The 18,496-nt window shown below is 42.3% G+C and overlaps 1 protein-coding gene across 1 annotated transcript in view; it reads left to right on the forward strand.

The window, feature by feature from the left end:
* Window positions 1-17,539, forward strand: part of TIMP2 (TIMP metallopeptidase inhibitor 2) — a 94,795-nt gene extending 77,256 nt beyond the window's left edge. The window contains exons 5-6 of the mRNA XM_036756779.1: window positions 11,652-11,776; window positions 14,704-17,539. Of these exons, the coding sequence (XP_036612674.1) occupies window positions 11,652-11,776; window positions 14,704-14,901 (323 nt within the window). The 3' untranslated portion in view covers window positions 14,902-17,539. The remainder of the gene's footprint in view (window positions 1-11,651; window positions 11,777-14,703) is intronic.
* Window positions 17,540-18,496: the final 957 nt, after the last annotated feature.

Below are 18,496 nucleotides of genomic sequence, written 5' to 3' on the forward strand. Positions count from 1 at the left end.
AGAGGAAAACAACTCAAAAGATATTTTTGTCCTGTCTCTCAGTTAAAAGACTAATTCAACCCATCAACCCCGAAGTTCACAAGGCATCCTGTTTTCCTCACAGGCTTTTACCTGAATGTAACTCTGAGATCACCTGTGGCTCTAAAGAACTTAAACTTGGTGTCAGAAAATCTGGATTTGAGTCTCAGCTGTACTCTTTACTTTCTGCGTGATTCTAAACAACTTGGCATTACCTCTTTGGGTCTCGTTTTCTTCAGCCACTACCCTGGTTCAGTCCCTCATCATCTCTTGCTAAACTATCGATAGATCAGCATGGCATGCCTACATCAAAGAAGGCTCTGTGCCCTATGAGCAGAGAAGAACTGTAGTAGTTCAAAAGAAACATGAGATGTGCAAATTTAGACATCTCCACTCCAAATGTTCATATGGACTATTTTTGCTCCACCTGTGATAGAGCATGCTGAACTCACATTGGTCTGATCAGCCACAGATATACACACTGTACCCTTGACTCCAACATAGTGATGTCATTTTGGTCCTCTTTGAGAATGAAGGATAACAAACCATTGCAACAGTCTCCTAATTGGACTCCTAGCTTCCAATCTCTTCCCTTCTCCAAACCATCTTTCTGGCAACATAATCTCCCTAAAACATACTTCTGACCAAGTCACTCCCCTAATTCAGAGTTCTAATGCCACTAGAATACAATAAAAACTCCTCAGCTTGACATTTAAAGCCCTTCAAAGTCTGGCTGCAATCTATTTTTCCAGGCTTATTGCACATTACTTACTTTCACTCAATCGCTAAGTATGGATTAAGCACTTGCTATGTTCCAGATATTGTGTGAGGAGCCACGGATACAAACACAATGAGTAAAATGACCCCTACTCACAAAAAGCTTACATTCTATCTGGGGAGATAACAAGTATACAGATAAGTATATAAAGAATAAATTTGGGACTGGACCTGTGATTTCATTGGCATAAACAAAACTCCCTTTACTGAGCAGCAACTTATGGTCTTAGAGGTTTGCCTAAAACATTGAAAGCTTAAAATACCTGCCCATGGTCACATAGCTATTATGTAAAAGAGGCGACTTTCTAGGTCTTCCCTGCTATGAGGCCTGCTGTCTCTCCACTAGACCATATGCCTCTCTATACAACACTAAATATAAAGAGAATAAATAGAAAGGAGCTCCTATATAAGGTAGGCTGAGAGGGAGGGGACTAGCAGTTTTAAGGATCAGGAAAACCTTCACATAGGTGGTGGTGCTTGAGTTGGGTCTGGAAGGAATGAAACCTTTCCTAATCCCCTTATTTATTAGTGATCTCATCTTCATCCTCAAATTATCATGTATATACTTCTTTGTTTATATATTGTTTCCTTCAAGTAAAATGTGATCTCCTTGAGGACAGGTCCTATATTTTGTTTTTTTCCTATATTTCCACATTGTATTCTACTACAGTGACCTTCACCCAGCAGGCCCTTAATAAATAAACACTTATGGGTTGGATTTTTAAAATGAGTTGGACTTAATAATCTGTAAGGTTCCTTTCAGCTTCAACATTCTGTGATTTTTTTATGATCAAAGAGAAATACCTATGGGAGAACCCAATAGTCTGTAAAAATCTTCCAGTGTCTTACCTGTGCCAGGAACTTTAAACTGGGATCCACAGAGAGGTCTGTGGATAGATTTCAGAGGGTCCATGAACTTGAATGAAAAAAAATGCATCATTATTTCAACACAGAGCAGCTAAGTGGAACAGTGGCTAGAGTGCCTCTCCTGAAGTCAAGAACACTCATTTTCCTGAGTTCAAATCCAGCCTCATAGGCATTTCTAGCTGTGTGACCCTGGGCAATTCATTTAACTCTGTTTGCCTCAGTTTTTTTATCTGTAAAATGAGCTGGAGAAGGAAATGGCAAACCACTCTAGCATCTTTGCCGAGAAAACCCCAAATGGGGTCATGGAGAGTCAGCCACGACTGAAATGACTGAACGACAACTTTTCAACATAATTGGTTTCCTTATTAGTCATATGCCTTTTATTATTTATTTAAAAGCATCATTCTAAGAGGGGGTCCACAGGCTTCACCAGATTGCCCCAAAAAAAAGATGAACAATTCCTGATATAGACTATGTCACACTTTTGCTATGTTCCTACCTGCCAATTGGCCAGAGAATGTGAGACATCATCAGCATTTCTACCAATCAGGGAGCATTTTATCACTTGTGGTAAAGTTAGTAAATATCCTAGAAAAGACTAGACTGACTTGTTCTTTTGCAAATTCAGTCCCCCTCCCCACACAGTGACTGATTTAACCTTCTTTCTCAGGTTCAGTCAGATGACTCTAAATAGAATCTGTTGTTTACTTCCTAACTAAGTCTTGGGAGACAGTCTCCCAAGTGCTTGTGGCGTTGGGACACCCCCTTAGCCAAGGATGAACCAGAAATCATAGGGAACAACAAAACCACTTAGCCAGAACTTGCTGTACTTTAGTGAGTGACTGCATTACTCTGGAGAGGGCATCTCCTCTTGGTTTGAGTGACTCAGCTTCACATGTTTGGTTTTGGCACTGCACAAGACAATCAGATTTAGTGTCTCTTTAAAGTATTATCACTTCTGTGTTCCACTCTTGATTCTTCCCATCAATTTACAAATTGAAAAATAAGTGAAAAAAAATTTTTTTCTGGTGTCAGCCAAGAAGCATATATTAAGTAGCTTTGATGTGCTAGATATTTAGGGTACAAATACAGTAGATGGATCAAACCTTACAAGGAAACAGACCTTCTAACTAGGGCATTATGTACATTTAAAAGTATATACAGACTGGTGAGTGGAAGCAGAAGTGGCGGTGGCGGGCGCCGGCCAGGCCTGGGCTTAGGGAGGCAGGCTGCCATGGCGGAGTCCGGGCTGCAGGCACCGCCACCTCCCGAGACCCCAGGCCGGCACGAGAAGAGCCTGGGGCTGCTCACGACCAAATTTGTGTCGCTGCGCAGGAGGCTAAGGACAGAGTCCTCGACCCGAAACTGGCAGCAGACACCTTGGCTGTTGGGCAGAAGCGGAGAATCCATGACGTCACGAATGTCCTGGAAGGGATTGGAAGTCTAAGAACAGTATCCAGTGGAAGGGTGTGGGACCTGGCTGTAACACTAGGGAAATAGCAGACAAGCTTATCCAATTGAAGGCTGAAGTTGAGGAGCTTCAGCAGCGGGAGCAAGAGCTGGACCAGCACAAGGTATGGGTCCAGCAGAGCATCCGGAACGTCACTGAGGATGTGCAAAACAACTGCTTAGCATATGTGACTCATGAGGATATCTGTAAATGTTTCACATGGGACACTCTGTTGGCCATTCGGGCCCCATCAGGTACCAGCCTGGAAGTGCCAGTCCCTGAGGGCCTAAATGTGCAGAAGTATCAGATCCACTTGAGAAGTACCAGCGGCCCCATTGATGTGCTGCTGGTGAACAAGGACGCATGGAGCTCTCCCCCTGTGGTGGTCCCTGTGCCTCCGCCAAGGATCTCCTTCAGTGCCAGGCAGCCATTCCTTCCCCCCCCACAACCGAGACTAGCACCCTCTCAGCACCAGGAGACCTCAATCCCCAGCAGCCCCCACCCCTCCACTCCGACCAGCACCCGGGACCAGAGTGCCATTGGGCAGCCAGCAGCCAGCCCAGTTACAGGAAGCAGCAGTGGTCCTGGGACAGAGACAGCAAGGATGCCGGTGTCCTTGGTACCCTCGGCACTGCATCTGCTGCTGCACTTGACACCTGGCCACTCCAGTCCTCAGCATCCTTGGACAGCAGCTCCATCTTGCCCAACCCTTCTACCTCTTTTGAGCCAGTCAAGCCAGATCCTACAGGCATACTGGAATGCCCCAAAGAACTGTCGGAAATGTTTGATCCAACGAGAGAGTGCATGAATCCCGGGCTGCTGGAAGAGTGGATGTCCTCAGAAGTGTTTGCCCCTCTGCTCAGCCTCTCTCCTCCCCACTAGAGACCACGATTACATCCACAACCTGGGTGAAAGCGAAGGTGTCTGTGACCTCTTTGATGTACCAGTCCTCAACCTCTGCGGCTGCCTTTGGGGCTGTGTACAGACAAGACCGTTTGACTTGGGGTTGCTTTGGTCCTTCCTTTTCCCACCATGTGTCCACGCAGTGTCCTCAGGATTCCTCCAAATACAGACTGACCAGCCGCCAGGCCCTTCAATTCCTTCCCTTTCCAAATTGCACAATTAGGGTCAGATTTCTTTATTCCTTCCACTGGCCAGTTTATCCACCAAAATGGGGGAGAGGGGCCAATTCTCTCCCCCCACCAAAATCTTTATCCCCTGTCAACAGGTAGCCAAAGCATTTGCCACATGCCTCTCTTCCTAGGGCCAGAAACCTCATGTCCCCACCTCCTTCTGCATCCCAGACCTCATCATAGAGCTCAGGCTCTGTTGTGCCAGAGTGATACAGTATCCGTAGTTCCCATCACCAAGGCTACCTAAGAGACCCTACTTCCCACTCTCCCTCTGTTCCTGCCTGTGCTCCTCCCCCCATGGCCCAAAAGGCCAAGCCCTGGGCCAGGGTGAGGACACAAGCCCATGTATAAAAAACAAAACAAACCAGACAAATCAATTTCCTGAGTTTGAACCAGGCTCTCCTGGAGTCTGTAGAGTCCTGCAAACTTTTGTGGAGGGGAGAAGGGAAGCCAAGCCACATTCTCTGTGAATCGAACAGGAATGTGACCATCCCCTTGCCAACAACATTCCCCTTCCCCCACGTGTCCTACTTGCTGCTCCATAATAGGTTAATGAGACAGGCCAAGTGACTTCCCAAACTGGATGGATCCCGATCCCTGTGCCCCTAGCCTGAGTGTTCCCCTGTAGCCCAGGGCTGGGAAGGAGGGGGCCTTGCCTCAGCTATGATATGTACCATCCCCTGCCTCCAGTTAGAAAATGTTTGGAAAGAGATTTAGAGACATTTACAGGAATGAACAGCTTCCTATATAAAGATTATTTTTATACTTTTTGCAGTATAAGGAAATTGCCTGTAATATTTGTACAGTGTCTGAATGAATAAAAACCATGCCTGAGGGAAAAAAAGTATATATAGAATAAATACAAATAATATAAGGTATTTTGGGAGAGAAGACACTAGCAATTGTGGAGATCGGGAAAGATCCCATAGAATCTTCATGTAGGTGATGGCACTTCACCCGAGTCTTGAAGGAACTGAAGGATTCTCTGAGGCAGAGGTAGGAAGGGAAATACATTCCAGGCATGAGGGACAGCTGCTATAAACTGGAGGTAAGGGTGTTGTGCGGGAAGAAAATAGAGAAGACCAGTTTGGTAGGACTGGAGAGTATAGGAATAGGACTAATGTACAATCGGGCGGAAAAGATGGGGTCAAGTTGTATAGGGCTTTAAAATTCAAATAGATGCATTTATATTTAATTTTGGAGGCACTAGGGAACCACTGGAATAGAATAAGTAGAGAAGTGACATAGACAGATCTACCCTTAAGGAAAATCACTTTCATAGCAGTAAGGTGGAATGGGAGTGGAGAGAGACTTAAGTAAAAGAGGCCACTGCAATAATTTAAGTGATGAGAGACAATGGGGTGGGGCCTGAGCTAAGGTGGAGGAAAGGGATTGGATCCTAGAGATGTTGTGAAGGTACAAACAGCAAGAATTGGCAACTGTTTTAGTAGGTGGAGTGAGCGTGAAGGGAGAGTGAGGAGTAAATGCTGACATAATGAACCTGCTTAAGCTGGAAAGAATGGTAGTGACTTTGGCAGAAGTGGGGAAGTTTGGACAAGGGATGTGATGGGGATAAGATAATAAGCTTTGTTTTGGACATTTTGAGTTTAAGAACTCTCCAGGGCATCCACTTTGAAATGCCCAATAGACAATTGGTGGTGAATGGTTGAAGCTCATAGAAGACACTGGGGCTGGAACTGGAGTGTAAAAAGAGAACAGAAGAGGGCTTAGGACAGCGCCATGGCAGACACCCACTGTCAGAGCACGTGGTTTGGATGATGAGTCAGAAAACCTCAGAATGCTCTCTTCTCTCTTTACTGCAGGTACCCAGTAAGATGTCACAATAGGATCTCACATCTGCCATGCTTTTAAGCTCTGACAGATGCTGCAATTTCAAGGATGCTTCCTAAATTCTTTTTGGCCTACCAACCACTGTTGTTTCTACTTTTTAAAAATTGTTGCTTACTGACCAAAATTGAAATAATTTAATTTCATCTTCTCTTCTGGAAATATTGTAGAAGAGGTCAGGAAAAGGTTGGACTACACGGTCTTTCAGGCTCCTTCTACTTCATAGATTCTGTACTTCATTGCCATTGTGTCCCTTTCTATTTCTGAAGAAGCTACTACTTGGCAATGAAGTATCCAAAAGGAAAGCTGAAGGAAAGAGAATTCCTCTGTAGACCTTATTCCAAATCTCTTCTCTCCAATTCCATTCCTGTCTCCCATACTTTCAGTACATGCCTTTGCTTCCTACTTTACTGACATCATGAACAGCTAAAGGAAATTCCTTTCATTTCCTTCCTCTCTTCAGTACCTTGCTGCCTCATTGCCATTTTCACCAGATGTTTTTGGTTGCACAACCATATCAGTAAAAAAAGTTCTCAGCACATACTCCTCATATGTATGTCTCTCTCTGTGTGAGAGGTACATAAATAGACAATTCACGTATAAATACCTAAAAATTATATACATTTTACTCTGATGATAATTATATACATTATAAAACTTTTAAAAATTTTTTGAAAATACAAAATAAAGAGTAAATAATATTTGATCCTAGGGTGGATAGGAAGCCACTAAATTTTAATATGGGGGGTGGGCAGCGACATGAACAGACTTGTGCTTTAGGAAAATTGCTTTGGCAGCTGTGTGGAAAATTAGGGAGGGGAAAGATGATACAAGAAAGCTCATTAGGATGATATTGTGTGGGGGCCTGAACTGGAATAGTAGCTTTGTGAATAGAGAAAAGGGGACAGATGTGAGGGATATAATGGCAGAAATGATGAAATTTGTCAACCAACTGGATATGCAGAGTGAGCTAGAGTAAGGAGTCAAAGATGATACTGAACTTGTGAACCCAGATGACTATAAGAAGGGTGGTACCAAATCTTTTCAGGGGAACTTTGGAGGAGGGGAAGAAGGGGGGTTGATTTGGAGGAAAAGTTAATGTGAAAGATGTGGGATGTAGATTGTAACCCATCCAGACTTGCTTATCCTGAGCCACTTATTCTTGTCCCACTGAAAATGAAAAAGGGTTGGCAAGGCCTTTATTTACCAGCCATTGCCACAGAGCCTCTCTAGTAGGGAGTGCCTGACAAAGTCATGAGGGAATATGGAAATGAGGTTGTTGTTGTTTGTCCTTTGTTCTCAAAGAGGACCATGACATCAGGAAGGTGATGCGATGACTCACAAGTGAATTGGATTAAGCGAGGGAGGGCGAAGTCACAGCTTCACTCTCTCCTCCAGATCCATCTGGGTCCAGTAATATTGTGGGAAACCTTGGCCTTTAAAGCTAAAGTCTTTCCTAGGTCACATTTTGCCTGAGGCAATGCCCGTTCAGTGATTAAGGCTAGGTAAGAAATGAGGCCAGAATGGCCTCTTCTACCTAGTTTTTAAAAATAATCAATGTGGGAGAGGAAGACCCTCAGGGTTTCTGGTCAAAACAGAAACAATTGCTATTTACGCTCACTCTGAGCCATTAGGGCCCAAACAGTGACCAAGTGAGGTGTAGGCTGGGACCTATTGTTGGCCAATCAATAAGAGCCATTTGGGTTTAAGGCATGATCTTTAAGAAAGAAATCTAGCCCATAAACCCCAAGATATCTTGCAAGGTTTCAGTGATCAAAATTCATATTCCTTTGGGCAGACCACCCACAGGTAAGGGTATGATACCCTATGTAGACAGAGGGAGAGGAGGGAAGGAAGAAGAAAGGAAGGAAGGAAGCTGCATTGTATAACTGGAACTGGCCAGTTGGGTCCCCAGTGGGGCAGCTACTCACAGGTGGTTGTTTGTCCTTCATTCTCAAAGATGAATATGACATCAGGAAGGTGATGCCATGACTTGCAAGTGAAGGAATGAGGTAGATAGGCTGCAGAGGCAAGGGAAATTGGAACTTGCCCACTGCTACCTGCACAGTTGCTCTGCCTTGAAGACCAATCCTCAACTCAGAAGAAGGGAGGTTGGGAGCTTGTACAGTAGAGGGAAGGGAAAGAATGGTGGAGTGTGGAGAATGAGTGTCGGTATAATTTTGTGAGAATTAAGCTTCAGGTCCATAAATATCAATGGTTAATTAATCACTTGCTCCCTTGAGCCACAACCCCTACTTTGGAGACTACTGACCTATGGTATTCTGTCCTCCCTATATAGATAAGAAAGTAAGTATCTGTGCAAAGGTTATTTCCCCATTGACTTTACGTCTTGAGAGCAGGAACTGCATCTTTTTCACCTCCCTACCTCCAAAGGGCCTTGTACTTAACAGCACTAATATTTTCTTTTGAATGAGTAAATGAGAAATGAGGTTCCTGGATAATCTATTCATTATCCCTATCAACAGTTATCCATTGAGCATTGCTCTGTTCTAGGAGATGGAGGGAATCACAGGGTCTAAGACCGTCCTTGATCTCCAGAAACCTGTGTTCTAGACGGGGAAAAGGGTTTCTTTGTTTTAATAGATAAAGAGATTAAAAACAATTTAAGCCAGTGTAAAATGAGTGCCACCTGAAAGTGCTATAGAAATTCAGGAGGAGAAGCATTGATTGGAAAATCAGCTCTTACATAATCAAGAATTGGCTGAATTTACAGAAATATTAGGGGCTGCTATCTTTTTCACTTGAGTCAGTGTACTGGGTGGGATGCTAAGCTCAAATCTTGACCCTGACATTTACTAACATGATGACTACGAGCAAGTCACTTATCATCTCTCTCAAGGAATTGTCTAAGATTCTAAGTCACAGAAGGGTTTCAGAATTCTCAAACCAATGAAAGCACAGATTCTTGATGAATGACCTCTTTTTATTGGGTAGAGGTGATGGTTTGCTTGGGTGCTTGTGGTTGGACCCTAATTCTAACATCACATTTCTCCTTAGCCTCTGCTTGGGTGCATGTGCCTGGACCCCAATTCCAAAATTATATCCAGTTCAAAATACTGCCTCAGGCAGTTCCTCTCCAGTTCAAGGGCAGCATGCCTTAGTAAAACACTTATCTCCCCTCCTGATACTGCGGCCAGCTGCACCTATAGAATTTATTAGACTCCCTGTGTACGTGCTAATTGGCTGTGCACTGGGCCATAATGATATTTAGTATTTACTGATCTTACTGATATGTATCCTAGACATAGTCAAATGTATACTCCCTTACATTCATCTTGTCTAACAAGACATTTGATGAGAGCCACCTGGATATTCCTAGTTGGCTCTGACCGTTAGTTGACTTAGTGATGTTTCACAGTCAAAACCACTCCAGGTCGCCCCCACCTTGGGCTGTATCCCAGTGAAATCTGGGTAAGACACCTGCGCAGTAGATATAAAAAGTGCATGTTCCTCTAAGAACTGACCACCCCTAACCCACCCCAAAACACCTAATCGACAGGTTTCACCCTAAAATATCATATAAAAACTATATAAAATCCCTGTATGGTTGCAGGTTCCTTAAGAACTCTTACCTGCTGTAAAGCATAATAAATCTTTGCCACCTTGACTTAAAGAATGCTTGAGATCATGAATTCATTCCAGATAGCCCTGACCCTCTCCAGTACTGGGGTCCTTGAGGGGCATTCCCCTCAATGACCCTGTCTGGGAACTCCAGTCTTGGGGTGTCTGGACCTCATCTCCCCCCACCCTCAACAGGGGGAAGAGCTGAGATTTGAAGGTCCATATAAAGAAAGGGATTATATAAACAAAAACAAGCATGTAGGTTATATATCATTCATCACTTCTATTTCTTTCAGCTCTTTTATGATCTTCTTTTTAAGAAATAACCGATCCAGGTAGAGGGCACAAGATATCTTATATCCTTTAATATATAATAGCTATTTTATTTATATATGTATATATCACTTTACAATTTGCAAAGCACTGTATACCTGTTATCTCATTTGATACTCACAATAACTCTGCTAGGTGCTATTACTAACCCCATTTTATGGAGGAAGAAACTGAAGCTTATGGAGGTTAAGTGATTTGTCCAGGGTCACACTGCTAGTAAGGATGTTGGAGGTAGGATTCAAACTCATGTCTCCAAATCCACTGTGTGTGTGTGTGTGTGTGTGTGTGTGTGTGTGTGTGTGTGTGTTAGAGCACCAGATTTTTTTTCCTTTTCTCTCATCACACTCCAGCAAATATTCAGACATGCAAGAAAAAACACACAGTGATAATAACTCCTTCACTTAGGGCCCAGCACTACTGTGGGGAACCAGATGAAATAAAAATGTTCCTGGAAAGCCAAGCAATTAAAATAGAAACCAAAGTATAAGGAGTCCAAATGCCAAGAGAGCACTGCTTGAAACAGTGATTTTCACTCATAAAGGGTTTTATTTAATTCAGGCACCCAAGGTTTCTCTCCCATGGTAATTGGCCATAATTCATTTATTTGTGATGTCAGCATTCTTTTCACCAGCTACTCTGCTGCTTTGCTATACTATATATTTCAATTCATGATTTTGCTAGATGAAATTTTCTCCTACGGTAATTGAAGTTTGCTCTGTTAAAATCCTGTCAAGCCAGCTGTGCTTAGATAACAATCTGAAGCAGAAATGCCACCTTGAAAGCTACTACCCTTCCATTCCTAGAAAAGCTTTTCTATTCAGTCTGCCTGTCAGAGACTCTGGCTGCTTATCACTTGGACAGTTTGACAGGGTATCATTTTAACAAGGGCAAATACAGTAGTTTTTAAAATGACCACCCTGCCTTCAGTCAGATTCTGTCATTCACTGAATACAGTTGTTTTTTCTCCTGCTTGTCCAAGACATTGGATGTCACAGGTTTGATGTCTTTAGCAGAGAAAGAGAGAAGGGAGCTGAGTCAGGAAGCCATTGCAAAGTGTGAGAAACTATTAGGACTCACCTATGTCCAGTTAGATAGGGAAATCACAGTAGATTTTTCTGTCCAGTGATCTATTGTCTATTAACTTAAATGTCTTCATGATCTCTCCCACCTCTAAACTCCTATTGCCTTCTCTCTCCTTCAGTGGAAGGTAAATTTCTTGAGGATGTGGACCCTGGTTTTGTGATATCAGTACCTCATGTCTTGTCTCATCTGATAGTAGATGCTTAGTAAGAGATTGATGCTTTTCTTTTCTACTTTGATATATGGCTATATGTGTAAGTCACTTGCCTTTCCTCCTATATTAATATAGGTTCCATGAGGGCAAGGATCATTTTTATTTACCATTACATTTCAATTCAGGTAGACCAATATTTATGGGTGCTTACTTTAGAACCTTGCACTGAGTAGAGATGCTTTAAATATCTGTTGGACTCAAAGTTTACACTCCAAAGTGTGGTGTTCACCCTAGAAAACCCAACAGTGAAACTAAACTTCCACCCTTAAGTGAGCCAAAAAGCCAATGAATGATGGGGGGGGGGGGTGGGAGGAGAAGACAAGTTCACTGTTTTCTTGGGTCTCTTCAGGAAAATCAGAAGGAAATGGCAAAATGCATGTTACTCTCTGTGACTTCATCGAGCCCTGGGATACTCTGACCACCACGCAGAAGAAGAGTCTAAATCAGCGATACCAGATGGGCTGTGAATGCAAGGTAAGCAGATAATTTCTGCTATCATTCAAGGGCTACTGACCAGCTAATTCTTAGTATCAGAGCAGAGGTTCCATGGTAACCTTCAGGATACCATGCTGCTGTGGAACTCAGGCTTACTGGATGACAAAGGTATGTCAAGTGTGCACCTGTACATCCTAATGTGCCCTTTCACTTTGATGAAGCTGCCTAGGCTTGAAAGCCCTCTTAGGATGTGGCTGTTTTTCCCAATCTCTGGTAACTCCAGGTTCCTACAACTACTCCTGCTACTCCTACTTCCTTCCTCTAGTTCCCACTTGATTTTCCTCCATAGCTTCCATTAGGCTCTAGTGCAGAGAGGCATTCATAAATGGTGATTTTTATTGCCCTGAAATTCAGGGCCTTTCTATGCCCAGCCACACTCTATGGCATTACCTCATTTATTCTAAAGTTACCTCTTCCTGATGGCAACCAGTTCCATTCTAAGTCAGGCAGGCTTTCTGCCTTCCTCCTAGTTTTCCATGGCTCAGCCCATCATATGTGACCCTAGGGATCTGATGGGTATTGGCAAGAAAGGCATAAAAGTTAGATTTTAAGTTTTAAAGGTTGTACTTCCGGTAGCCAGTCCTTAAGTTCCATCACTGCCCTTGATGGCAGTGTTAGGGCAAAAGGGGCAGGATCCAGTTGGAAAGATGCATTTTTAACTAAGAAGATAAACCCGATGAGGTTGTTTGTATTTTAGGATAAGGCAAAGGGTTTGATTAAACTGAGTCATTTGCTGGTCATGGTAGTGCATACCTGTAGTCCCTGCTACCAGGGAGACTGAGGCTGGTGGATCACTAGCTTAGGAGTTCTGAGCTTCAGTGGGCTAAGCCAGTTAGGTGTCTGCACTAAAGCTGGGCACTAATGTGGTGAGGCCCCTGGGAGGAGGGAAGAGGGGAGAAACCTGGCTAACCCAGGAGGTAAGGGGGCTGATTCAGGCCAGGTTAGGTAAACAAAGTAAGTTAACGTTTCTGTGCCAATCAGGTGAGATCAGGTCCATGAGTAGCTGCTATATTTCTCACCTGTATGAGATAGGGAGAACCAGTCTCCAGAAATAAAAATTTTATTTAAAAAACCAGTAAATTGCAATATTTGTATATTTTAAGTAAAGTTTAGTTGTTAAATCTTTTTAAATTAGGTTGAAACTTTTGTCTTTCAATTTGATGAATAAAAATAATATACTTTATGATTACTCAGTAAATGTTCACCTTTTAAAAAAATACAATGGCCTGGGTGTATATATACCCTTTCAAGATAGGCTGTGCACACCTATGTTGTATGGCATCACTCTTCTAAATCCAGCAAATCTGCTTCTAAGGCCAGGCTTTATAAAAGGAGTGAACTTCATGAGGTAGAAATGGTGGAGTAGTGGCAAATGATGGCCATATGGAATACAACATGGCTACAGGATTCCAAGGCTCAGCTTTGCCAGGTCATCTTTTAAGGGAAATGGGGTAACTTTGGAGAGGCAAATGTAGACAGATCTGGCTATATGGTCTACATCTGATAAGGAAGAGACCTGGAAGGGAATTCAGTAAGAAGAATGGGAATCTCATGGATGTTTTTGCACTTTGGCTAAAAAACATAAGCACATGTACCGTTTCTAACAGAGCCACGTGTATTAGACCCTTGCCAACATTCAAGCGCCTTCCACTTGTAGGCATGTGTAGATCTAGGGTGTGTCTACCTGTCTGAAACATTGTCATGACTTCCTCAAAATCAGCCCAGAGATGTTTTCACTTTGATAGCTAATCATTTGGTGTAGTCCTGACTTAAAAAACAAACAAAAAACCTGATATCCAAACTCAGTCTTTGGTCTCTAAATCCAAAGTTTTTTCTACTTGAGAACACCAGACTGGACTTTTGCAGTGCCCTCTATAGAGGGTCCTTGGAAGGAATCCTTTGGATCCTAGAGGCTCTCCCAGCCTTGGACCTTTATTTTCCTTTCTCATACTGGCACTGTGCCACTGGGGACAAAAATGAGTCGCAAAAAGAAATGGTAACTACTGTAGGCAGACAGTAAGTTGAACACAGTGGGAGCTAAGACTAAATTTATGAGCTGTAGCTTCCCAAGCCACTTTTTTTCTTGCTCAGAAGGTCATAAGGTCTTTTTCCATTTCCTAGTGTACTCCCCCACCTTAGCCTTTTGAAATTCAAAAAGACAGAGTACTAATGTCCCAAAGTTAAACCTTTAACTTTTAACAACAGTTAAAAATGTTATCTATCACCTAGCATACAATCAAAATTTAGTCTTTCATGATTTATTGGATTTTTGATATGATAAAAAGTATTCACTACCTTGCACAGTCTCAAGCTGCTCTATAAATAGGATGATCGTTGTCTAACTTCAAGCACCTCGGCTCAAAACTGGATCATCATAACTGGCTTTTTCATTTGTATAATGCCAGTCTCCACAAAACTCAATACATTTTTCCCCTTTTTCATTCTTCCAATATGACCTACCTGGAACAGAGAATTTGGAATGGGAGACAGGCCATATTTATGTGCTCCAAGCACACTAGTAGGGGAATGAAGCTCAGAAAGCCAAGGTGTTTGCCATACTGCAAGTCATTAGCATAGTGGACACTTGGCTCCAGGCTTTCTCCACTGGACCAGACTGCCTCCTTTGGGGTTGCAAAATGGATTCAAAAGAGGTAGCCTGTCTAAAAACCATATGATAAGAAGAGTAAGTGAATCTAGTCCTAGTAAATAAGTTCAAAATCCCAATGCTGGGACCTGTGTGGCCTTGGGCATCACTTAAGTTTCTCTGGGCTACTCTTTCTTTATCTATAGAATGAAAGATATTGGCTAGATATTCTTTTACAGCTTTAAATCCTAGAATCTTCGTCACTTAATTTGGACTTTGCCCCTAAGTCTGTCTTGTGACCCTGTTTTTATTTTCTCCCTAGATTTCTCGATGCCCCATGATCCCATGTTATGTATCTTCACCAGATGAGTGCCTGTGGATGGACTGGGTCACAGAGAAGATCATTTACGGGCATCAGGCAAAGTATTTTGCCTGTATCAAGAGGAGTGATGGCTCCTGTGCATGGTACCGTGGGGCAGCACCACCCAAGCAGGAGTTTCTTGATATTGAGGACCCATAACTGGACTGGCAGAACCCTAACAGCCAATAGAAAAGCCTCCAAGAGTTTAGACAGGTCCAGCTCTGACATTACTTCCAAGAAACAGCATGAAAATATAATCATCCAATTGTGTCAAAATTAGGTGTGATTTTTATTTTCCTTTTTTTTTTTTCAAATATGATACTACATCTCTAGGGAAAGGGAGAAGGAGGGCACAGAGTTCCCATCCTATCTAGACTCAGGCTCAGTGCTGTATTTTTCAGTTCTCATTCCTCAGAATGATAACCACCAGGAAATTCCCTGGATATCTCTACCCCACCAGCACCCCTATTTTGGAATGTTGCATTTAGCAGAAACCAATGAGGTTCATTGCAAGATTCTGTGTAGCAGGCCTACCAGGTATCTCTCATCTTGAGTAGCATGTCCCTCATTTCATAAAGCTTCCTTCCCCTCTGTTTTCCCCATGTCAGTCCCCACCTTTCCCAAAAACCCTTCCTGTTCTTCTCCCCACCCCATTTGCTCGTATCTGTGCCTTTCACAGGTTCTCGGAATCTCATGTCTCAGTGAGTGTCCACGAAATGCCATTTGTACAACCAGCACCCAGACTTCTCAGTTTTGAAGGCACCTAAAAGTTATCATTCAATAGAATGGAGCCCCAGGGACCCTGGAAATATGCAGAGGCAACAAACTTTCCAGCTGAACACAGTTTTCAGCTCTAGTCTGTCTCCCACAGTGAGAATCTATTGGATTCCACTCTGAACATCAAAGACTTAGGAGGGAAGCATAATGAAGGATGCTCTCGTCTATATACTCAGCTTTGAATCCTGAGAGTTCCATGGCATGCCTTTCAAAAAGGCATCTGCATTCCTGCAGATGACATGGATATCTAGCATTAGTATTAAGTTCTTCTAGACTCCCAAAGAGATTGACAGTTGCCATTTTGCTCTCAGGTTTCTGCAAATGCTATTTGGCTAGCAACATAGTACTATGGATTCTTATATAGGGAGGAAAGGGATTTTGGAGGTAAGAAGGTTAAATGAAGCTCTTATTTCTGCCTGGGTTCCTCTAGGACATCATGGCCTGCTTTAGAGTCATCTCATCTTAAGATTTAATTCATCAGTCCAAATACCAGGTATACCACCATCTGCTTATATTTTCCATGTCAGAAACACAATATAGTGAAGAAAATCAGATGACCCCAGGGTAGACTACTACTTGCTATTTCCTAAAGATAGTTCATTGTCCCCAGTAATTAGAATTAAGATAGGCAAATATCTTTACTGATGGCAAAAGGAAGTTAGTTGTCTTCTTTTTGCCTCTGTTGAAAAGTAACCTGCTTCCAGAAGGACACACACACACACAATTGTAATTAAACTAAAATCTGGCAGCCTATGAGTGATCTTTCTTCTCTGAAACTGCTTCCCCAAACTGTCATCATTTGAGCCTATTCTGCAGTGACCCCAAAACAATTAGTGACCCCTGAGTGGCATAGAGCCTCTTTTGTCTGGGATCCAGTCAGCACAGGCCTTGATAATTTACCTTTCTAGGGCAAATTATTAAGAGAACATCCAGAAATAATCCCCTGCAGACCTGCTCTGGGGACATTTTCTTACTCTACATCAGTAGAATATTTTAAAGATGTCACATTGGACCAATGGAAGTGATTTCACTCTAGTCAAGCCAATATAACATTCCCTATTTGCTTACTTTGTGGTTAAATCACATGTGACACGTGACATTTACTTCTTTCTCTGACTTCCCTTTTTTTTCCTTTTAATGTTTCTGGTTGTTTTGGGCATCGGTTATATCATTACTGTGCTATGTTTCCACCTCCTAATCACCTCCAACCCTGTTGTTAGGTGTTAGAATTGCACTTTCTTTTAAAAGGTTTCTATAATGGAAGCATTTGACACAGAGTGGAAAGAGTGTCAAGTTAGCCTATGAAGATAGATTCCTCTGGACCTTTTCTTTAGCTGTTTAATTGCCTTTGCTTCTTTCCTTTCCCCTCTTTTTATACCTTCTTGTTCAAATGCCTGCAAAGTCAACAGGTCTTTGAGAAAGTTGTCTTGGGGGGGACAGGCTATATATAAATAAATATATATATATATTTTTTATTCCTTGCTAGTTAGTCTTCTTTCCTTTCTTAATAGGAAAGAAAAAAAACTCCAGTTGCAGGTGAGATAAGGAGCCCTTCCAGTAGCTTTACAATAAATATTACCACATATATATACATACATACATATATATGTGTGTATATATTGTTTATGAAGGATCTTCATTTGGCATTGCTTTAATTTATGTTACACAATTAAGCACTGTTCTTTCTACCCTTCCTCCATGCTCTTCTTTGTGCAAGCAACTCAAAATATTTTTAAAGAAAGTTTACATTATAGTTATTTTCAAATCTTTGCTTATAAGTATTAAGAAATATCTAAATGGCTGCCATAATTTAAAGCTTTGGGGGTTTTTGTTTTGTTTTGTTTGGTTCTTTTTGGGGCAATATGTTTTTGCTGGAATATGAAGTCTGAAACCTTCTTGTGCTGGGAACACATGAAAGTTGTTGAAAAATGACAAGCAGTCTGTGCATGTCTCTGACGCTTTGTATCATTCTTAAGTGAACATTCAGTCATTGGACAATAAACAGTATTATCAAATAAAATTTTGTCTCCACTGTATTCAAGGTATCTGTCACACAGCCAGTTGATCTCTAACACAATCACAGAATCTCAGTTAGAATAGACTTTATGTCCAACCCATATCCCAAACAGAATGCTCTAAAATATACCTGACAAATGGTCATCCAGCCTTTGCTCAAACTATCTCCAGTGAAGAGCAACACACTCCTTTCCAAGGTAACCCATTTCCCTTTTGAATAGCTCTAAATGTAAGAAAAATTTTCTGTATCAAAGGAGCCATTTCACTCAGGAACACCTGTATTAAATATACTTGGTGTTAAGCCACTAACTAGGAACATGTATGGTAGAGTTAACAAGGTTTTACTAAACAAGAAACAAATCAGTAGCAATCACAATGATCTGTACCAAAAACACTATGTGTGTGTGGTAGATCAGACCACAATAATGCCTCACTTATCTAGTGTTCTTTTATTTGGCAAACAATTCTTTGAAATGTAGCCAAGGCCATAAAAATAAGTAAAACGAGCTCATGAATAGCCAACTCAGATGCCACAAAGGCCAAGCACTAAGGCATGTGCATTTTATTCTTACTTTAGATCACTAGTGAATGAGGGTATGCTGTTGATAAGGTTCAGGGGCACCCCAAAATGTTGGGGTGCAAGGTCATCTTGAAAGTATTCAGGCTGCCTCCAAATCAAGTAAAGGAATTTATTGTGGGTAACACAACACACCAAGCAGACTCCTCTGTCCCTTAAGGGAGATCCCAGCTTAAGTGGGGGGTAGGAGGCAGTTCCTTAATGGAGACAGCAGTTCCTTAAAAGAGATAGCCCCTTCAGGGAAAAGGGGCAGCTCCCCTCCCCCGCACCAAAGGAAAGGGCTGCTTCAGGGGGATGGCTCCTTAACGGATACCACTAGCCAGGAGAGGCTAAGGATTCTTATAGAGGAAAACCTGAGGTGGGCAGGGAGATGAGGTAATCAGG

This window comes from Trichosurus vulpecula, chromosome 4 (genome assembly GCF_011100635.1).
Source record: "Trichosurus vulpecula isolate mTriVul1 chromosome 4, mTriVul1.pri, whole genome shotgun sequence".
In the NCBI taxonomy this organism is placed as follows: Eukaryota; Metazoa; Chordata; class Mammalia; order Diprotodontia; family Phalangeridae; genus Trichosurus; species Trichosurus vulpecula.